Genomic DNA, 16497 nt, shown 5'->3' on the forward strand with positions numbered 1-16497 from the left:
CATCCTTGTTGGGTGATGTTTTTCATAGTCAGGTCGAGAATAACATGCAAACACCTTTATCTTCTCGCTCCCCACCCTTGACAGCATTTTGCACTGACTGTCTTCACTTTTTTTTCCATTTTTAGGAAGTGACAGAATTACTGATATCAAATATGGATATAAAGAAATTGTCAGAGAGAGCTACAGAGAGTGTAGTTCATCACGGCTGACCTTCGTTATTTCTGTGAGAAGAGAAATTGGTGGACAATTGGCAATTGTTATAACAGGAAAATAAACATCCTGTCAAGTGTCAGTGGCTAGAAAGTCAATTTCCAGCCCTAATAGAAGATAGCTGTAAGCCTGTCTGCAGAAGAATAGATTTTTCAGAAGGTACTAAGTTAAAAACACATTTTAACAATTTAATTCGAAAGTCACTCTAAAGGCTGCGGTTCTTGCAGCACATACTTGAGGCTACATAGTAAAGGGCACTTGTCAGATCTTAACATGTGACTTCAGCAATGCCTGAGGTATGCCTGACTTTGAAATGGAACTCAGGAATAAGGAAAATGGACAGGGAAATGAAATATAAGGTGTATTAGGTCTCTTTTTCTTAAAATGACTGAACCCCAAATTGAAGTAGCTTAACAGTAAAAAGGAATATAAACTCTTGCATTCAGTACTTCAAGCCCTCAGCTGGTCCTCAAAGCTAGGAGGCGGTCCTACTCTGCCTGAGTCTCTTCCCTGCACAGTGACCTAGAATCTCCCTCTAGGCGGTGAGCTGGGCAATCTCTCCCTCACCTCTTTTGTTTCCTCTTTCTCAGAGACTGCTTGCCTTCACTGCCTGATATCCAATGAGTTAAATGCTCTTGATTCATGTGTTATGTACATTTTTTGTTTGTTTCAAGCAGGAAGGAAGTACTAGTCCCTACTATTCTATCTTAAATGAGGCAGGAGTCTTTTTCTCTCCTCACAACATTTAGTTTCACAAAGATATGTGATTAATTACCTCTGTTTGCGCTCTATTCTCACTTACAGACAGTCACTATGTCCAAGCAAAGCAAGACAACATGATTAGCGAGACAACATGATTAACAAGAACTGAGTCACATATCCAAACTTGCAGATCCATTTGGTTCTATCGCCAGATTCAGAAAACACACACACACACACACACACACACACACACACACAGAGAGAGAGAGAGAGAGAGAGAGAGAGAGAGAGAGAGAGAGAGAGAACAATTTGCTAAAGAACTAAAACTAATAGCTATCAGAATCCAGTTCAGAAAACATGTTCTTAGGTAAAAAAAAAAAAAAAAGACTTTTGGGAAGATGCCAATTCCATTCCAAACTTATCCTTTGTTGACTGTCTCAAGAATTTCCAGAGCATATTCTATGTGTCTGTTGATGTGGCCTCAGTGAACACCAAGATGAAAAGATGTGAGTATGGCCTTGATGGCACACATTCCAGAGTGTTTCCCTTTGCACAACACTTTCCAGTCTTGTGAAAGCATTCACAGACCCTATGTCCTCTGAGGTACACAGTGGCTCTGGGATAGATCTGGCTTGGACTGGTACATTATTGATTTGGGGCCCATCTTTCAGATGTCTCATTTTAAACATGAAGAAACAAGGCAAGGGGAGTGCCAAGCCAAGTGACTAACCCGATATTGTTGAAGTGTCAAATAGTATTAATGTAGTGTGAACTGAGGCCTCTCACACACTCTCCACTGCTCTTTCCGCCATACCAGAGTGCCATCCTGCCTAGACTGCAGGGCTAGAGAATAGCTCTCACCTTCAAATGTGGAATTCACGTCCTGCAGTTGTTAAACCAGATAAGTTACCCTATCCTTCACTGAATAAAACTCATTTGCTATTTGCTGTATTTTCATCTTTTACCTCCAATCCTTCAGTCCCCATCCCAAAGCTAAAAAATGCCTTTTGTTTTTCTTTAGTCCACTCATAAAACCCACATTTAATAAACTGGAAAAATTTTTCTAAAACAATGTGGGGTGGTGAAAATGATAAATAGCTAGGTAAGAAATGATCAAATATTGTTTTTTAAATATAGGTTATACATACAAAGACCATAAGACAATATGCAAAAATATTATTAAATACTTAAAAAATCTGGGTTGCCAATTTATGGGTGATTTCCCTTTAGTTATAACACTTTTTTTTGCATTTTCTAAATTATTTTGACAATTAGAATGTTTTATATATAAACTTATTCTTAAAACTAACTGCTAAAAAAATCTATCTCATCTATCTCTTGGAGAAAAATCTTCCCTGATTGGCATAAAATGTTACTTTATTTGAAATACAGTTTATTTGAATTGCATAATACATTGCAAACATTATGGTACATTGTATATGTGATTATTTATTATTTCCACATGAATCATATATTCAAAGGCAGAAAAGTTGTTTCTTAAAATCTTTTAATGGTTAATTTGTTCAGTTAAAATAATTAACCAAATGATTTCTAAAATCATGCACTTTTGGGACACCTGGGTAGCTCAGGTGGTTAAGCGTCCAACTCTTGATTTCAGTTCAGGTCACGATCTCACAGTTGATGGGATCAAGCCCTGCGTTGGGCTCTGTACTAATAGTGCTTGGGATTCTCTCCCTCTCTCTCTCTCTGCGCCTCCCCTACTCATGCTCGCTTGCCCTCTCTCAAATTAAATATTTTAAAATTTTTAAATAAAATTATGCACTTTTTGCTGGTGAATCTTGAAGGAGATTCATTTTTTTTTAATTTTTTTTTTAGTTATTTATTTTTGAGACAGAGAGAGACAGAGCATGAATGGGGGAGAGTCAGAGAGAGGGAGACACAGAATCCGAAAAAGGCTCCAGGCTCTGAGCCGTCAGCACAGGGCTCGAACCCACGGACTGCGAGATCATGACCTGAGCCGAAGTCGACCGCTTAACCGACTGAGCCACCCAGGCGCCCCTTGAAGGAGATTCAAATAATAAATACAATTAAAATTTATTGAGTTCATACTATGTGCTAAGCACTTTTATATGTTTTATCTCGTTTAAACCTCAGAATTATCCTTTTACATTTATCACTTCATACACAAGGAAACTCAAATGTAGGGATAGATAATTTAAGCTTTCACAGCTAGGAAGTAATAGAACCAGTATTTGAAACCAACTAAGTGATCTGTGCTCTGAATCATCATATAATAGTTTTCATGCTTCAACAATATTTAAAATCTCCATGAGGCAGGGATGAAGGGTTGAAGGAGAGATTTATACAGGTTCTTTAACATCCATTTTTTTCATAGGAATAAAACAAATACCTGCTGTTAAAGCACGGTTTTAAAAATTAAATATATGATCATGACAGCATAAGAGTCTGGTGCATACATAGAGTTCTGTATAAATGTTAACAAATACTGTTGTTATGTATGTGCTAGCTAGTGTGAATTCAATTAAATTGGAATAGCTACAAGGCTAAGAATGCTTTTTTTTTTTTTTTAGCATGAACTAAGGACATGCCTCCATTCTAAGAAAATCCGTTTACTATTGGTTCCCCTGCAAAACTTTCCTACACCATTAAGGCCCTATAGCCATTTCTTTTTGAGACTCCTCTTTTCTTGAAAACCAAAGGCTTTGCTTTATGTTTTTATTTTGAAATGAATGGATACTGCCATAGGGTTATAAATTGGTTTCATGATCAAAGGAGAAATGTATTGATTTTTAATCTTGTTTCAAACAAAAAAACATAAGAAAGCCAGATTTAAATCTTGCCTGTTTTAGTAAATAAGTCAAATTTTAATATAAGAATAAAATAAATATACAGACTTTCGACTCTACTATTTAGGAAAACAAGGGGTTACTCTTCTATTAACTACTACGATCTTACTAGAAATTCTTCTTTCATCTCTTTTTAAGTTCCTTAAATATACCTGCATAAGTGTTCTCAAATTCAGCCTACTTTGAAAATAATTTTCTAAGGCTTAGTGAAAAAAGACTAATTTCTATAGCCACCTGCCTATTTCTAGAGCCATCGCTGATTGATGGCTTACACAGCCTTTTTATACAGCATTGACATTTTAAAGATACTGACCAGTCTGAACTTTCCATCTGGCGTCCCTGATTTTCTTTGTCCCACTTTCCTGAAGTGACTTATTCCATCTTTGAGCTCTAAAACTACTTTGATTTAATTCAGGCCTAGGAGTTTGAAGGAAGTTTATTAAAACAAGAAATGAGAGTAATGCCTCCAATAGTGCATGGTGATGTGGAAGCAAATCCCTGACTCCCTGGCATTTATTTGTATAACAACTCCACTGACAAGTATAACAGAGATATTCCAGAAACGTTGACACACTTACATAAAACTAGCAAGAGAGGTAGTCAATGGTTGCAAAATAAATAGAAAGATGGGGGAAATTAATTTACTTCAGACCATATTAAACCCCACTTCTGTCTGTTGAAAAGAGATAATTGATATAAATAAGATATATTGCTTATTGCTAGAGAAGCAGTTAATACTTTTTAGGGGCGCCTGAGTGGCTCAGTTGGTTAAGCGTCCAACTCTTGATTTCAGCTCAGGTCATGGCCTCACGGTTCATGAGACTGAGCCCCAGGTCAGAGCTTGGGATTCTCCCTCTCACTCTCTCCCTAAAAATTAAATAAAAATTAACAAATACTTTTTAAAAATACTCTCTTACATGTTATACCATTAAAATTTCATTCATAGTAACACCATGATGTAAGAGTTTCCTCAGAGTCTTGAAGCTAGTCAACTACTAAAAACATGGTTCTTTATGCAGGGAGTCTTGTATTCCAGAATAGTGTCTCTGTCTCAATCTTCCTTCCCTGGTGTTTATCCAAAAATAAATCCAAAGCACTTACTACATAATAAATCCAAAATGCAATCCTATTTATGCTATTAATTAACATTATTAATGTTTGTTCCTGAACACTAGTAGCATGGCACCTTTGCAGACGCCATCATAGAAAAGGCAGACACTGGAAACTTGGTTAAATGTTGTTTAGCAGTAAGACACATAGAGAGCAGTGAGGTACATAGAGGCTTTACAAAGCCATGGGAAATCTGACAACAGTTTTGAAATATTAGTAAAAATGGGCTATCCCATTTTGGAAGCTACACATGACATAGTTCAAGTCCCAGCCTAAATATTGCTCATCTCCCAAAAGTCTTCTGAACATTGGCTTCCACCACCCAGTAAATCTATGATCAAAGAATCAAAGGAACACTAGAAAAGAGTCATTAGATCTCAGTTCAAGCAGTAGTTTTATCTTCAGTAATCCACTTCGTCTTTTATTTTTTTCTTACGGACCAAAGATTATTCATCCATAAAACAAAAGTGCTGGTTTCCAGAATATTTTAAAAATATTCTAGTGCTCGAGTTCTATGAAAGATGCTGTCATTTTGGTTATCGCACCAGAAAGGTAGTTATTCTCAAAAAGAATATGATGAATTCTCAAATTAAAAAAATAAATGAGGGGTGCCTGGGTGGCTTGGTCGGTTAAGCGTCCGACTTCGGCTCAGGTCATGATCTCACGGCCCGTGAGTTCGAGCCCCGCGTCGGGCTCTGTGCTGACCGCTCAGAGCCTGCAGCCTATTTCAGATTCTGTGTCTCCCTCTGTCTCTGTCCCTCCCCTGTTCATGATCTGTCTCTCTCTGTCTCAAAAATAATAAAACGTTGAAAAAAAATTAAAAAAAATAAATGAATTTGCAATTATGATTCAAATTGAGTGACAGAAATTGGACGAGGGCTGAACTTGCTACACACAAAGAATTTGTGCAATTTTTATTTTACTCTTAATAAAGCTCCTATTTATTTTTAAAGGACTGAGTTGTTTTCAAATAAAACTCATCTATGATAATGCAAGTAAAGTATTTATGAAAAAAATCAGATATCACATAGAGAGCAAAGAAATCCTGACACTAGAATCTGGAATGAGGTGATTAATGCCACTTTTGACTTCTAAATTGTTTTCTACTGTTTCCAAACTATCCTAAAACTAAGCAACTTAAAACATCAAATATATATTATCTCATACTTCTGTGGTTAAGAATCAGAGCATGGCTTAGCTGGAGCTTCTGACTCAAGGTTTTTCATGAGGCTGCAGTCAGGGTGTTGCTCAGGGATGTGATCTTATCTGAACCATGACTGGGGTTGGTTCTTGCTCCCAAGTCGATTCACATGCTTGTTGGTGAGATTCAGTTCTTTGTGGGCAGCTGGACTAAAGACCTCACCTCCTCACTAGCTGTTGGCTAGAAACCTCCCTCAATTTCTTGTCATGTGGGCCTCTCAACAGGGCATATTAAAACATGGCTTTTAACTTCCCTCAGAATGAGGGAGAGAGAGCACCCAAAATGACAGCTGCAGTCATTTTATAACTTAATATCAGAAATGACATCCCAATACGCATGCTGTGTCCTGTTATTAGTTAGAGGCAAGTCAGTAAGTCCTGCCCACACTGAGAAAAGGAATTATAAAAAGGCATGAATGCCAAGAGGTGGGGATCATTGGAGATCATTGCCTAACATGGCTCTGTAGAGCCAGAGAAAAAATATACACAGACACTGATTGCATAGTTCTTATTATGTGATAAAATGATAATTATTCATCCTTAATGAAAATCTCTTCATGTAATTAAAAATCAGTTTTTATAACCATTTGTATGCAAAACGCATTGAGTGATATATAACGTGCTGAATAGTTGTTTTGTATCATGTTCAGAAAGTGTTCTTCATGGTCATATTATAGTTTTAAACTATAAATGAGGATATTTCAAAGTGGGGACAAATCTAATGCTACTTCCCAGGTATTTAATATGGTAAAAAATGTGTGGGAAATGGAGAATTAATATGTCAGTGTTTCTCAAGCTTTTATTATGCTTAAGATTAAATTATGCACATAAAAAGTAAAAATCCAGGTATATACTTCAGCTGTACTAAATTAAATCTCTGGGGGACAGGTGGGAACAGATTTTTTTATATTATAATAAACACTTCAGAAAACTCCGATGCATCAGCTCCAAAAACCACCTTATACGGTCCCTCTCAAATATTAATTGCCTCTTCTAACATTCTTGGGATATAATACAATAGAGACCCATTCTGGCTCTATACCAGACATTTCAGTCAATTTCTTATCTTTCCCCACATGCAGATTTTCTGTTCAAGCTGATGAAAATTTCCAAATCAATATCAGGTGAAACAAAAAATCAAAATGTAGAAGACTGAGATAAATGTTTTGCTCTTTTAACTGATACAATTCAAGAAATTAAGAGGAATTAGAGAGCTCTATGTTTGAGTTTCATATTTTATTGTTACTTTTTATTTTAGAGAGAGAGTGAGCAGGGGGAGGGACAGAGACAGTGGGGACAGAGGAACTGACATGGGCTGTATGCTGACAGCAGACAGCTCAATGTGGGGCTCAAACTCACAAACCATGAGATCATGACTTGAGCTGAAGTCGGAGCTTAACTGACTGAGCCACCCAGGTGCCCCTCATGTTTTATTTTTAAAGCTTTACTTGTCATTATGCTTTTTTTTATCTTATGAAAAGGTTTATTAATGAATACCATCTCTTTAATACCTGTTACCCATCACACTATATTGCTACCGATTAACTTCAGAAATATACAGTAGAAAATACATGAATTATAAAATCTATTCTCAAATTTCTCAAAGTTCTTAACTATTACATTCTTAGGGATGGTGATTTCCAGAAAAGTGACAATGTTAAAGAAAATTCTAATCCAAGGTAAGCAATTTACAATTGATTAGTTGTGCTGTTGCCCAGAGCAACCAGCATTTAAGTAGGAAGTTAAATGATAGAGCATATGGATAACCATTGGAAGTTTGGGTGGTGTCAGCTATATAAAGCTTTATGGTTTGAAAAACTTAGCATGGCTTTCTGGAAGAACTAGAAGTAAGACATTATAGTAAATCTGGAATATTTATAATTATTATTGACATCTATTAGATATATAAAATTTTACCACTGGGCATGTTATAAATTCTATCATTACAAAATAGGAAAAATGTTACAGAATGAATAACTTTGACATCTTTGAACTATTCATACATCAGTCCCACAAGGAACATGAACAAAAGCTTTAATGTTATATATATGACCTATCCTGAATTTAGCTAATGTAAAACTCAAACTACCTTATCCCACATAATGTAGGGAAAAAATCCTTAATAATTAGAACAACATCATCAAACCTCATGAATATATAGAGAGCAGCAAAACTGGTGATGTAACTATTTCACATAAATTGAGTGAATTATTGCCTCAAGCTATAAAGAGTATGGGAACAACAAAATAAAAGTAGTGGCAGTTCCAGCTGTTAGCAAACAGAAATAGGAAGCTCTTTCATTTGTAAAAGGAAATGACACAAGTTTTCTGGTCTCTAACAAAAAAAGCATGCAACATTTTCTCCCACTTAAATATTTACAGTCCATTGCTTTTACTATTATGTATTCGATGAAAGAGTTATGTTTTTTTGCTGTTTTGGGCTTTGTAGTCCTTTTCAGCAATTAGCCAAACAATCCAGGACTGTTAGTAATGTGCAGGAAAGTTTGATTATACAGGAAATAGGTGGGTTTTGGCATTTACTTGCCTAGCAAACAATGCCAAATCCTAGGATGTCAAACCAAAGTAGACTTTCCATCTGACAAATGAGAGTGATAACTGTTTCACTCAAAGAACTTATAAACAAGAAATCGCTAAGAACAAATTCTTTTAGATTCTTACTAATATGGTACCATATCATGGAATATAGTATTCTAACATTTTCATCATCATTATCATCACCATTACTCAATGCAACTTTTAGTGAGGCCTTTCATGTACTGGATATATGCTGCCTATTGGAGACACAAGTTGAACAAGATATGGGCCAGCCCTTTGAACAGCCCATGGATAAGTGGAATTATCTATTTTGCATTGCTCTGGATTTAAATTAGGGCTTTTGGAATGTACATTTTAGCCAGCCACCACTTAATCCCATTCCTGGATTACCTATAAATTTCCCTCTAAAATACATTCAACTGATTTCCAGGAAACACTGAATTCTCCCAGCCAGTAGCGATTCTTCAATACACCCATGCACTTCTTTTTTTTTTTTAACATTTCTTCATTGTTGAGAGACAGAGAGAGTTAGAGCATGAGCAGGGGAGGGGCGGAGAGAGAGGGAAACACAGAATCTGAAGCAGGCTCCAGGCTCTGTGCTGTCAGTACAGAACCCAATGCTGGGCTCAAACCCACAAACCGCAAGACATGACCTGATCCTATTAGATGTGTAATCGACTGAGCCACCCAAGCGCCCCCATACACTTCTCATCTTATCAGTGAGCTGCATGCTTGCCAAAATCCATTTATATTTATTCTCAAAACACTCATTTTCCAGTTGTATATAATATTATAATTATGCAACTTAATTTCTACAAATACTAACAAAAGATAAGTAGCAAAAAGTAGTTGAATCTATGAAAATTAAGTACTTTAGAGTAGTTCAGAAAAGAGAAGTTAGTAAAAGACAGGATTGACAGATATTGCTGCTTTGCTAACCCAACACCCATTCCCAGACTATCCATTCTAAGAATTCACAGGGTTGGGTCAGCTAAAATACTAGCAAACTGATAGAGTCATCTGGCACCATTTTGATCAATGACACATAAACATTCATTAATTGGTGGCAAGTAAGAAAATGTTGCTTTCTTCATAAGGAGGAAAGATGCATTTAGAACATAATCCTAATGTTGGGACCTGTGGCACCCATTCGTGACTGACTATAGGGTCAAGGCCAGAAGAAGTTCAGAAAGAATGTGATTATCCTAATGTCACCCATCACTTACCTCCAAACTTCTTTAATAAGATAATGGAAAGAAGGAATGAATTAAGGGGAAAAAAAGGAAAATTGGAAAAAGGGAAGGAAGAAAGAAGGAGGGAATTTATGTAAGCTATAGAAGATTTATTTGGTTATTTGCAATTGAAGCATTCCTAACTGATACACAGTAGTGGTTAGGGAAGAGGGAAAGGGGGGGGAGGGTCCAGAAGCATTTTTCATTCAGACTACTTCAGAAGTTTCTTGAGTTATGTCCCACTATGAAATTAACAAAACTGCAAATCATCTCAATGTGACTAATGCAAGGAAGATGAGCTATGTGGAAATTCAATCAATGGACCCCAAATATAGTAAATAAATGTGCACTAATTAACATAGATAGATTGATACATAAAAATTAGGTATATATTCATCATTTGTAAGATTTCTCAGTTAAAAATGACTTTTTCAATAAATCAACAAATGCCAGCCATGAAAGTATTGAATGAAACAACTTCCACTATATTATAGGGGGAAAAAATCAGTCAAAATGTGTGCAAGATTCTAAAATCAATGCCAAAATGTGAACATTGCATATTTTCAGATCAAATTTTGGTAAAGGTGCAAATACATTAATTGGAAGAAGTAAATAGAAAGTTTGGATATAAAAATTAAAATTAATGAATTTCAAAAGGTACATTAAGTGAGATAATATGCAAACAACTATTTCAAAAACTTTAGAACACTACTGATTATTGAGTCTTATTACTATTAAATTCTTAAAGAGGTTTAAGAAAACAATCATTTTTGTTGGTGCCTATCAAACCAATTAAGGAGTATTTCTTGACTATATTTTGGCTAATATCTACTCTATTAGAATACTAGAATTTAGAGTTGAAGGGCCTAGCCCAACTCTACAGTTTTAGCCTGACGCTAGTCTAAAACATCTCTGCAGAGAGGGCATGAAGCATGTGTTTACACATTCTACAATAGGGATTTACCTTATGAGTAAACTCATAGGCATGAGCAACTAGAAACAACTTTTTTATATTATGCATAAACCTGCCAACCTATAATTTCTGTCTGTTAGTCTCACTTTTGCCATCAGAAGTAAGATACAGGGGCACCTAGGTGGTTCAGTCAGGTAAGCATCCGACTCTTGATTTCAGCTCAAGTCATATTCTCATGTATTCAGGCTCTGTGCCGACAGCGTGCAGCCTAATTGAGATTCTTTCTCTCCCTCCCTCTCTCTGCCTGTCTCTTAAAATAAATAAATAAAATTAAAAAAAAAATAAGTAAGATAGAGGTTTCAGGCTGGCTAACCACATTTTCCTATTGCTACTAGGGTATCATAGAAATAGGGTTCATGTATTTCTGAGAATCTCTATCAAGCAGTGTATCTCAGATAATGCACACAAATAGTTTGGGAATGATTGAAAAATTCTCCATATTATCTGAAATTACAGTCCCTGATACATATTAATTATTTGCCACATGATTGGTAAGTCTGAACACCATCACTTCTCCCTAATATACACTTCAGTAATTTACATTTTGACAGCTGACACTTTCAACCCCTTGCCACTGTATCAAGCATGAGATTACAGATTTAAATAAACAAAATTATCAAATTAGTTTCACTTTTATAACACAGTTGTATATACTGATTTCAAGTATAAACATTCAAGTGTCTTTATGGGTCTTCTGCCTCCAGAATTATTTAGGATTTTATTTTTATAAAATAATATATTTAAATGATTAATTAAATAGTAAATTCAGATTAAAAAGTCACAATGGAGTATCTGGGAAGAAATGCCAAAATTAGAACTTAAGTCTCACATATGCCATTTATTAACTGTATAATTATAGATTTTATTTTTTTGATTTAATATCTAACTATGAGAATAAAATTAAATAATATGATTTTCTTCCTATTGAAATGTAAGGTATTAGTTACACTGAAATATATTATTCTAGCTTAAACAGTTCTTTTGCCATTATGCAACAAACTTCCAAAATGTAATATTTAATTTAAAAAAAGTCAACATATCCTGGCAATCAAAAATAGTAATGATAACAACAGTGAACATTTCTTTAACCCTTTTATTTGCCAGACACTCTTCTAAGCACTTCATGTGTATTATCTCATAACACCTTAATAAAATACAGCTACATACTATTATTATTTCTAATTTATAGATGAAAAAGCTGAAAAAAATAAAATTTAAGCTATTTTTTCCAGTCATAAAATAATATGTACAGTATATACATAGATAGATAAATAGATGATAGATACAGATGATATAGATATAGATATAGATATAGATATAGATATAGATATAGATATACCAAGAAATAACCTAAGTGTTTACTGAACAAATGATATAAATTTTTTCAAATGTATTAGTATACTTTTCAAATGGCTTTTTGAAATTTGCTGATTTTTTTTAAATTTTAACCCTAACTGTATATGACATATTTCCCTTCTAGATATCACAAAATTACTTCCTTCATGTGAAACTCACAGGAAAATTTTCAGACAGTCTTGGGTTGTGCCCATGTATATAAACAAGCCTGTAATTTTGATGTGCTAAGAAACTGAAGGATACTAGTAAGTGAAAAGGCCTTATATTAAATTTTGAATATATAATCTTATTTTACTCCAAAATTATAAACATGTTTTTAGTGCTAATTCATATGGGCTCAAGGACCATAGATTTGGAGAGCTGTAATAAAAGCTACATTCACTCGGGAGGAAACGCTTAGAAATGCAAAGCTAGAGTAGATAACTAGACTTACAAATTCCAGAAAATGGCACAAACTAAAGGAAGTAGATGATTTGGAATAATAGCCAAGTCACTTTTTTCCCCCTACATAATTCTTTGATATCCCTGATGCCCACATATTTTTAATGCTAGAGCTCTATTTCTCTATTAGAGAAATTTCAATTTCTCTATTAGAAATACAAAGGGGAAAAAATACATAGAAGCAGAACTGTCCTTTTTTTAATCAGAAAATAAAAGGAATATTTTTTAATGTTCCTTTTTAGAGCAAAGTTAACGATCACAGACAACCCTCCTTGCCTTCTTCAAACTATTCATTAATGTCGCATCTTAAATTCACTTAATTCAATGTTATGTTATGTTTACTGGAGGAAAACATAAATCTTCCTCCCTCCCACCTACTCTCCTGTCCTTTATTCTTTCTTTTCTTTCTTCATTTAATTTACCTAAAAATTAGAATAACCAGATTATAAAATTTCAGAAAAAACAAAAAAAAATTAGGAATATCCTCCATTTGTATATTGAATACCTAAGAAGTAATACTTTGTAATTTACCTCCCCCAGTCTTGTTTTCACATAAATATTTCATACAAATGTAAGCATAAAGTACATAACCTATTTTAATCTTGATGTTTACAATTAACACAATCATATAAATATACCCCTGTGCTTATATATGTGTGTAATATGTGAATGTATGTATGTATGTATGTATATATGTATATGTATGTGTGTGTATAAGTGTGCATTTATTTCCTGACCAATTTAATAGTTAAATAGCATTCCAGCAAGTAAAACGTGAATGAATTCTAACCTAATTATCCATTACCTTTATTTTTTCTAATATATAACATAATAATGACCATATTTTCATAGTTTCACAATACTTTAGGAATATTACATTAAGACTCCCAGAAGTGAAATTACTGAGACAGAAAGTAGAAGATTTTTAAGTCATCAGTGCGGCTTCTAAATTTCTAGGCAAAAATTGTCCTGGTTATACTTTATCAACAAAATATGCCTGCATACTCTTGCCAGTATTGGGTTTATAATTATTTGCTCACTTATGAAATGTGATGAGATGGAGGTTGGGAACCTGGCAGAGTACCAGTACCCTAAGCTCACCCTGTCTCATGTTTACAACTAGATATCACTCACAACCATGTAAATAAACTAGAGAATATCTGAAGACTGGCAGAACAAACTCCACAACTCCATGTAGAGAAACTGCATTGCAGGTTAGGGAAGGCAGAAACCACTTGGTGGGGAGCTCCCCATAGAAGGGAGGAAGCTGCAAGCACAGAGAGGGGAGAGAAATTGTCTCTTGCACCAGGAAGCCTACCTGGGGAAGACAAATCCCCATAAAGTTTGGCTTTGAAAACCAGAAGGGCTGAATTCTGTGAGTTTGCATAACCAGGGAGACTTGGAACCTGGACCTTCAAAGGTCAGCTGATTCAGCACTAGGTGTGCCTCGAAGAGGAGGGATAGCTGAGTCCTCACCCTTAAAAAGATAGCAGCCCACAGAGAGGTAACATAGAAGCAGCATTTTGCACAATGCCTGAGGCAACAGTAGGGAGATCTGTTTATATGGATTTTGGAGCATGTTGGGGATTTCTCTGGGAATGAAGGAGATGGCAGATGCCATTTTCCTCCTCTATCCTGTAGTGTAAACACAGGGCCACCTGTGGAAGGCAGTGCTGCACAGACACTTGCTACCTAACCTACTAGCAGTATACCCTGCCAACAAGTTCTCCCAAGGACTCACTCCATGTCTGCTGGTCTGGGCCCTGGGATCAGTGCAAATACACCACAACCCCAGCTCCACTATGTGCTCTCCTTTGGAAGATCTGGCCTAAAACTAGCTCATTGTACATTTTGCTAATACTGCTGTCCCACCCCTGAGTTCCCCTCAGGCAAGCCCCCTCAGAGCTGGCCTGCCTGAGTTCCACTAACATCACAGAGAGCAAGCACAGAGCAGAACAGGCAGACAGACACTGCAGAAGACTGGACTGAAAGGAAAAGCAATTTAGACACCACAGCACGGTGCAAGCAACATATATAGGATACTCTCCTGAAGTGCCAGGCTCTAGTGAAGAGGGGATACTGAATAACAGGATCTCTTCTTCATAAAGCCACTAGGTATAGGAGCAGAATACGTAGCTGACTTTCCTAAAACACAGACACAGACACAGAGAGGTAGACAAGATTAGGAAACAGAGGAATATGTCCCAAATGAAAGAAGAGGACAAAATCATAGCAGGAGATCTAAACAGAACAGAAATAAGTAATGCACCTGATAGAAAATTTAAAGTAATGATCATAAAGATACTCACTGGACTTGAGAAAAGAGTGGAGGACATCAATGAGAACCTTAACAAAGAGATAAAAAATAACGTATCAGAGGTGGGAAACTCAATAGATAAAATTAAAAATACAAAATATGGAATAAATAGTAAGCTACAGGAGGCAGAGGAATGTATCAGTGTGAACTGGATGATAGAATAATGAAAGGAAACCAGCTGAACAGACAAGAGACAAACAAATATTGCATAATGAGAACACACTTAGAGAACTCAGCAACATCTTCAAGCATAATAACATTTGCATTATAAGGATACCAGAAGGAGAAGGGAGAGACGGGGTGGTGGTGCAGAAAATGCACTTGAAGAAATAATAGCTAAAAACATCCTGAACTTGGGAAGGGAAACAGAGATCCAAAATCAGGGGGCACAAAGATTCTTCAACAAATTAAACCCAAGGAGGTCCATATCAAGACACATAGTAATTAAAATGGCAGTAAATAGTGATGAAGAAAGAATTTTAATGGTTGTAAGAGAAAATAAGATAGTTACATGCAAAGGAAACCCCATAAGGCTATCAGCTGATTCTTCAACAGAAACTTTGCAGGCCAGAAGGGAGTGGCATGATATATTCAAAGTGCTGAAAAGGAAAAAAACTACAGGCAAGAATACTCCATCTAGCAAGGCTATCATTCAGAATAGGAGAGATTAAGAGTTTCACAGACAAAAAAAAGGTAAAAGAATTCATGACCACTAAACCAGCCCTACGAGAAATGTTAAGGGGTACTATGTGAGCAGGGGAAAAAAGAGTGAGAAAAATAGGAAGACAAAAGCAAGAAAATTAAGTATATCTGTAAAAATCAATCAAGAGAAGCACAAAATAAAAGAAAGTAAAATACAATACCAAATATTTGAAATGTGGGAAAGAGAAAAGAATGGGTTCAAAATTAAGCAATCATCAACTTAATATACACTGCTATATGCAGAATATATTATATATAAACTGATAACCACAAATAAAAAAATAGTAATAGATATGCAAAAAATGAAGAGTAAGAATCCAAATATTTCACTAAAGAAAGCCAGTTAATCATAAGAGAACAAGAGAAGAAAGGAACACAGAGGGACTACAAAACAAAAAGAGCATAAAACAAATAAAAAATAGGAATAAATACACATGTATCAATAATTTCTTTGAATGTAAATGGCCTAAAAACTCTAAACAAAACACAAAGGGTGACAGAAAGAATTAAAAAAAAAAGAAGGCCCATCTATATGCTGTCTACAAAAAACTAATTTCAGAATTAATGCACATGCAAACTAAAAGTGACACGATGGAGAAACATTTGAAAGCCAAAGTAGCAATACTTATATTGGACAAAATAGACTTTAAAACAAAGCCTGTAACAAAGGACAATAAAGGATACCATATAATCATAAAAGGTGCAATCCAACAAAAAGGTATAACAATTGTAAATATTTATGCACCCAAGATGGGAGCACCCAAATACATAAAGCAATCAATAATAAACATAAAGGAAATACTCAGGAGTAATAAAATAATAGTAGGGGACATTAACACCTGACTTACAACAATGGCTGGATCATCCAGAC

General features: G+C 35.3%; 1 protein-coding gene across 10 annotated transcripts in view; it reads right to left on the reverse strand.

The window, feature by feature from the left end:
* NAALADL2 (N-acetylated alpha-linked acidic dipeptidase like 2) overlaps positions 1 to 16497 on the reverse strand; it is a 1320599-nt gene that overhangs the window by 857919 nt on the left and 446183 nt on the right. For 3 of the 10 annotated variants that reach the window (XM_053221202.1, XM_027061403.2, XM_053221205.1), the window contains one exon: positions 14917 to 14953. The exons of the other annotated variants lie outside the window; for them this stretch is intronic. Coding sequence is in view for 2 of the 3 variants with exons in the window: in XM_027061403.2 (XP_026917204.1) it covers positions 14917 to 14953 (37 nt within the window). In the remaining variant the exon portion in view is untranslated. The remainder of the gene's footprint in view (positions 1 to 14916; positions 14954 to 16497) is intronic. 10 annotated transcript variants of the gene reach the window in all.

Source organism: Acinonyx jubatus, chromosome C2 (genome assembly GCF_027475565.1).
Source record: "Acinonyx jubatus isolate Ajub_Pintada_27869175 chromosome C2, VMU_Ajub_asm_v1.0, whole genome shotgun sequence".
NCBI classification, from domain to species: Eukaryota; Metazoa; Chordata; class Mammalia; order Carnivora; family Felidae; genus Acinonyx; species Acinonyx jubatus.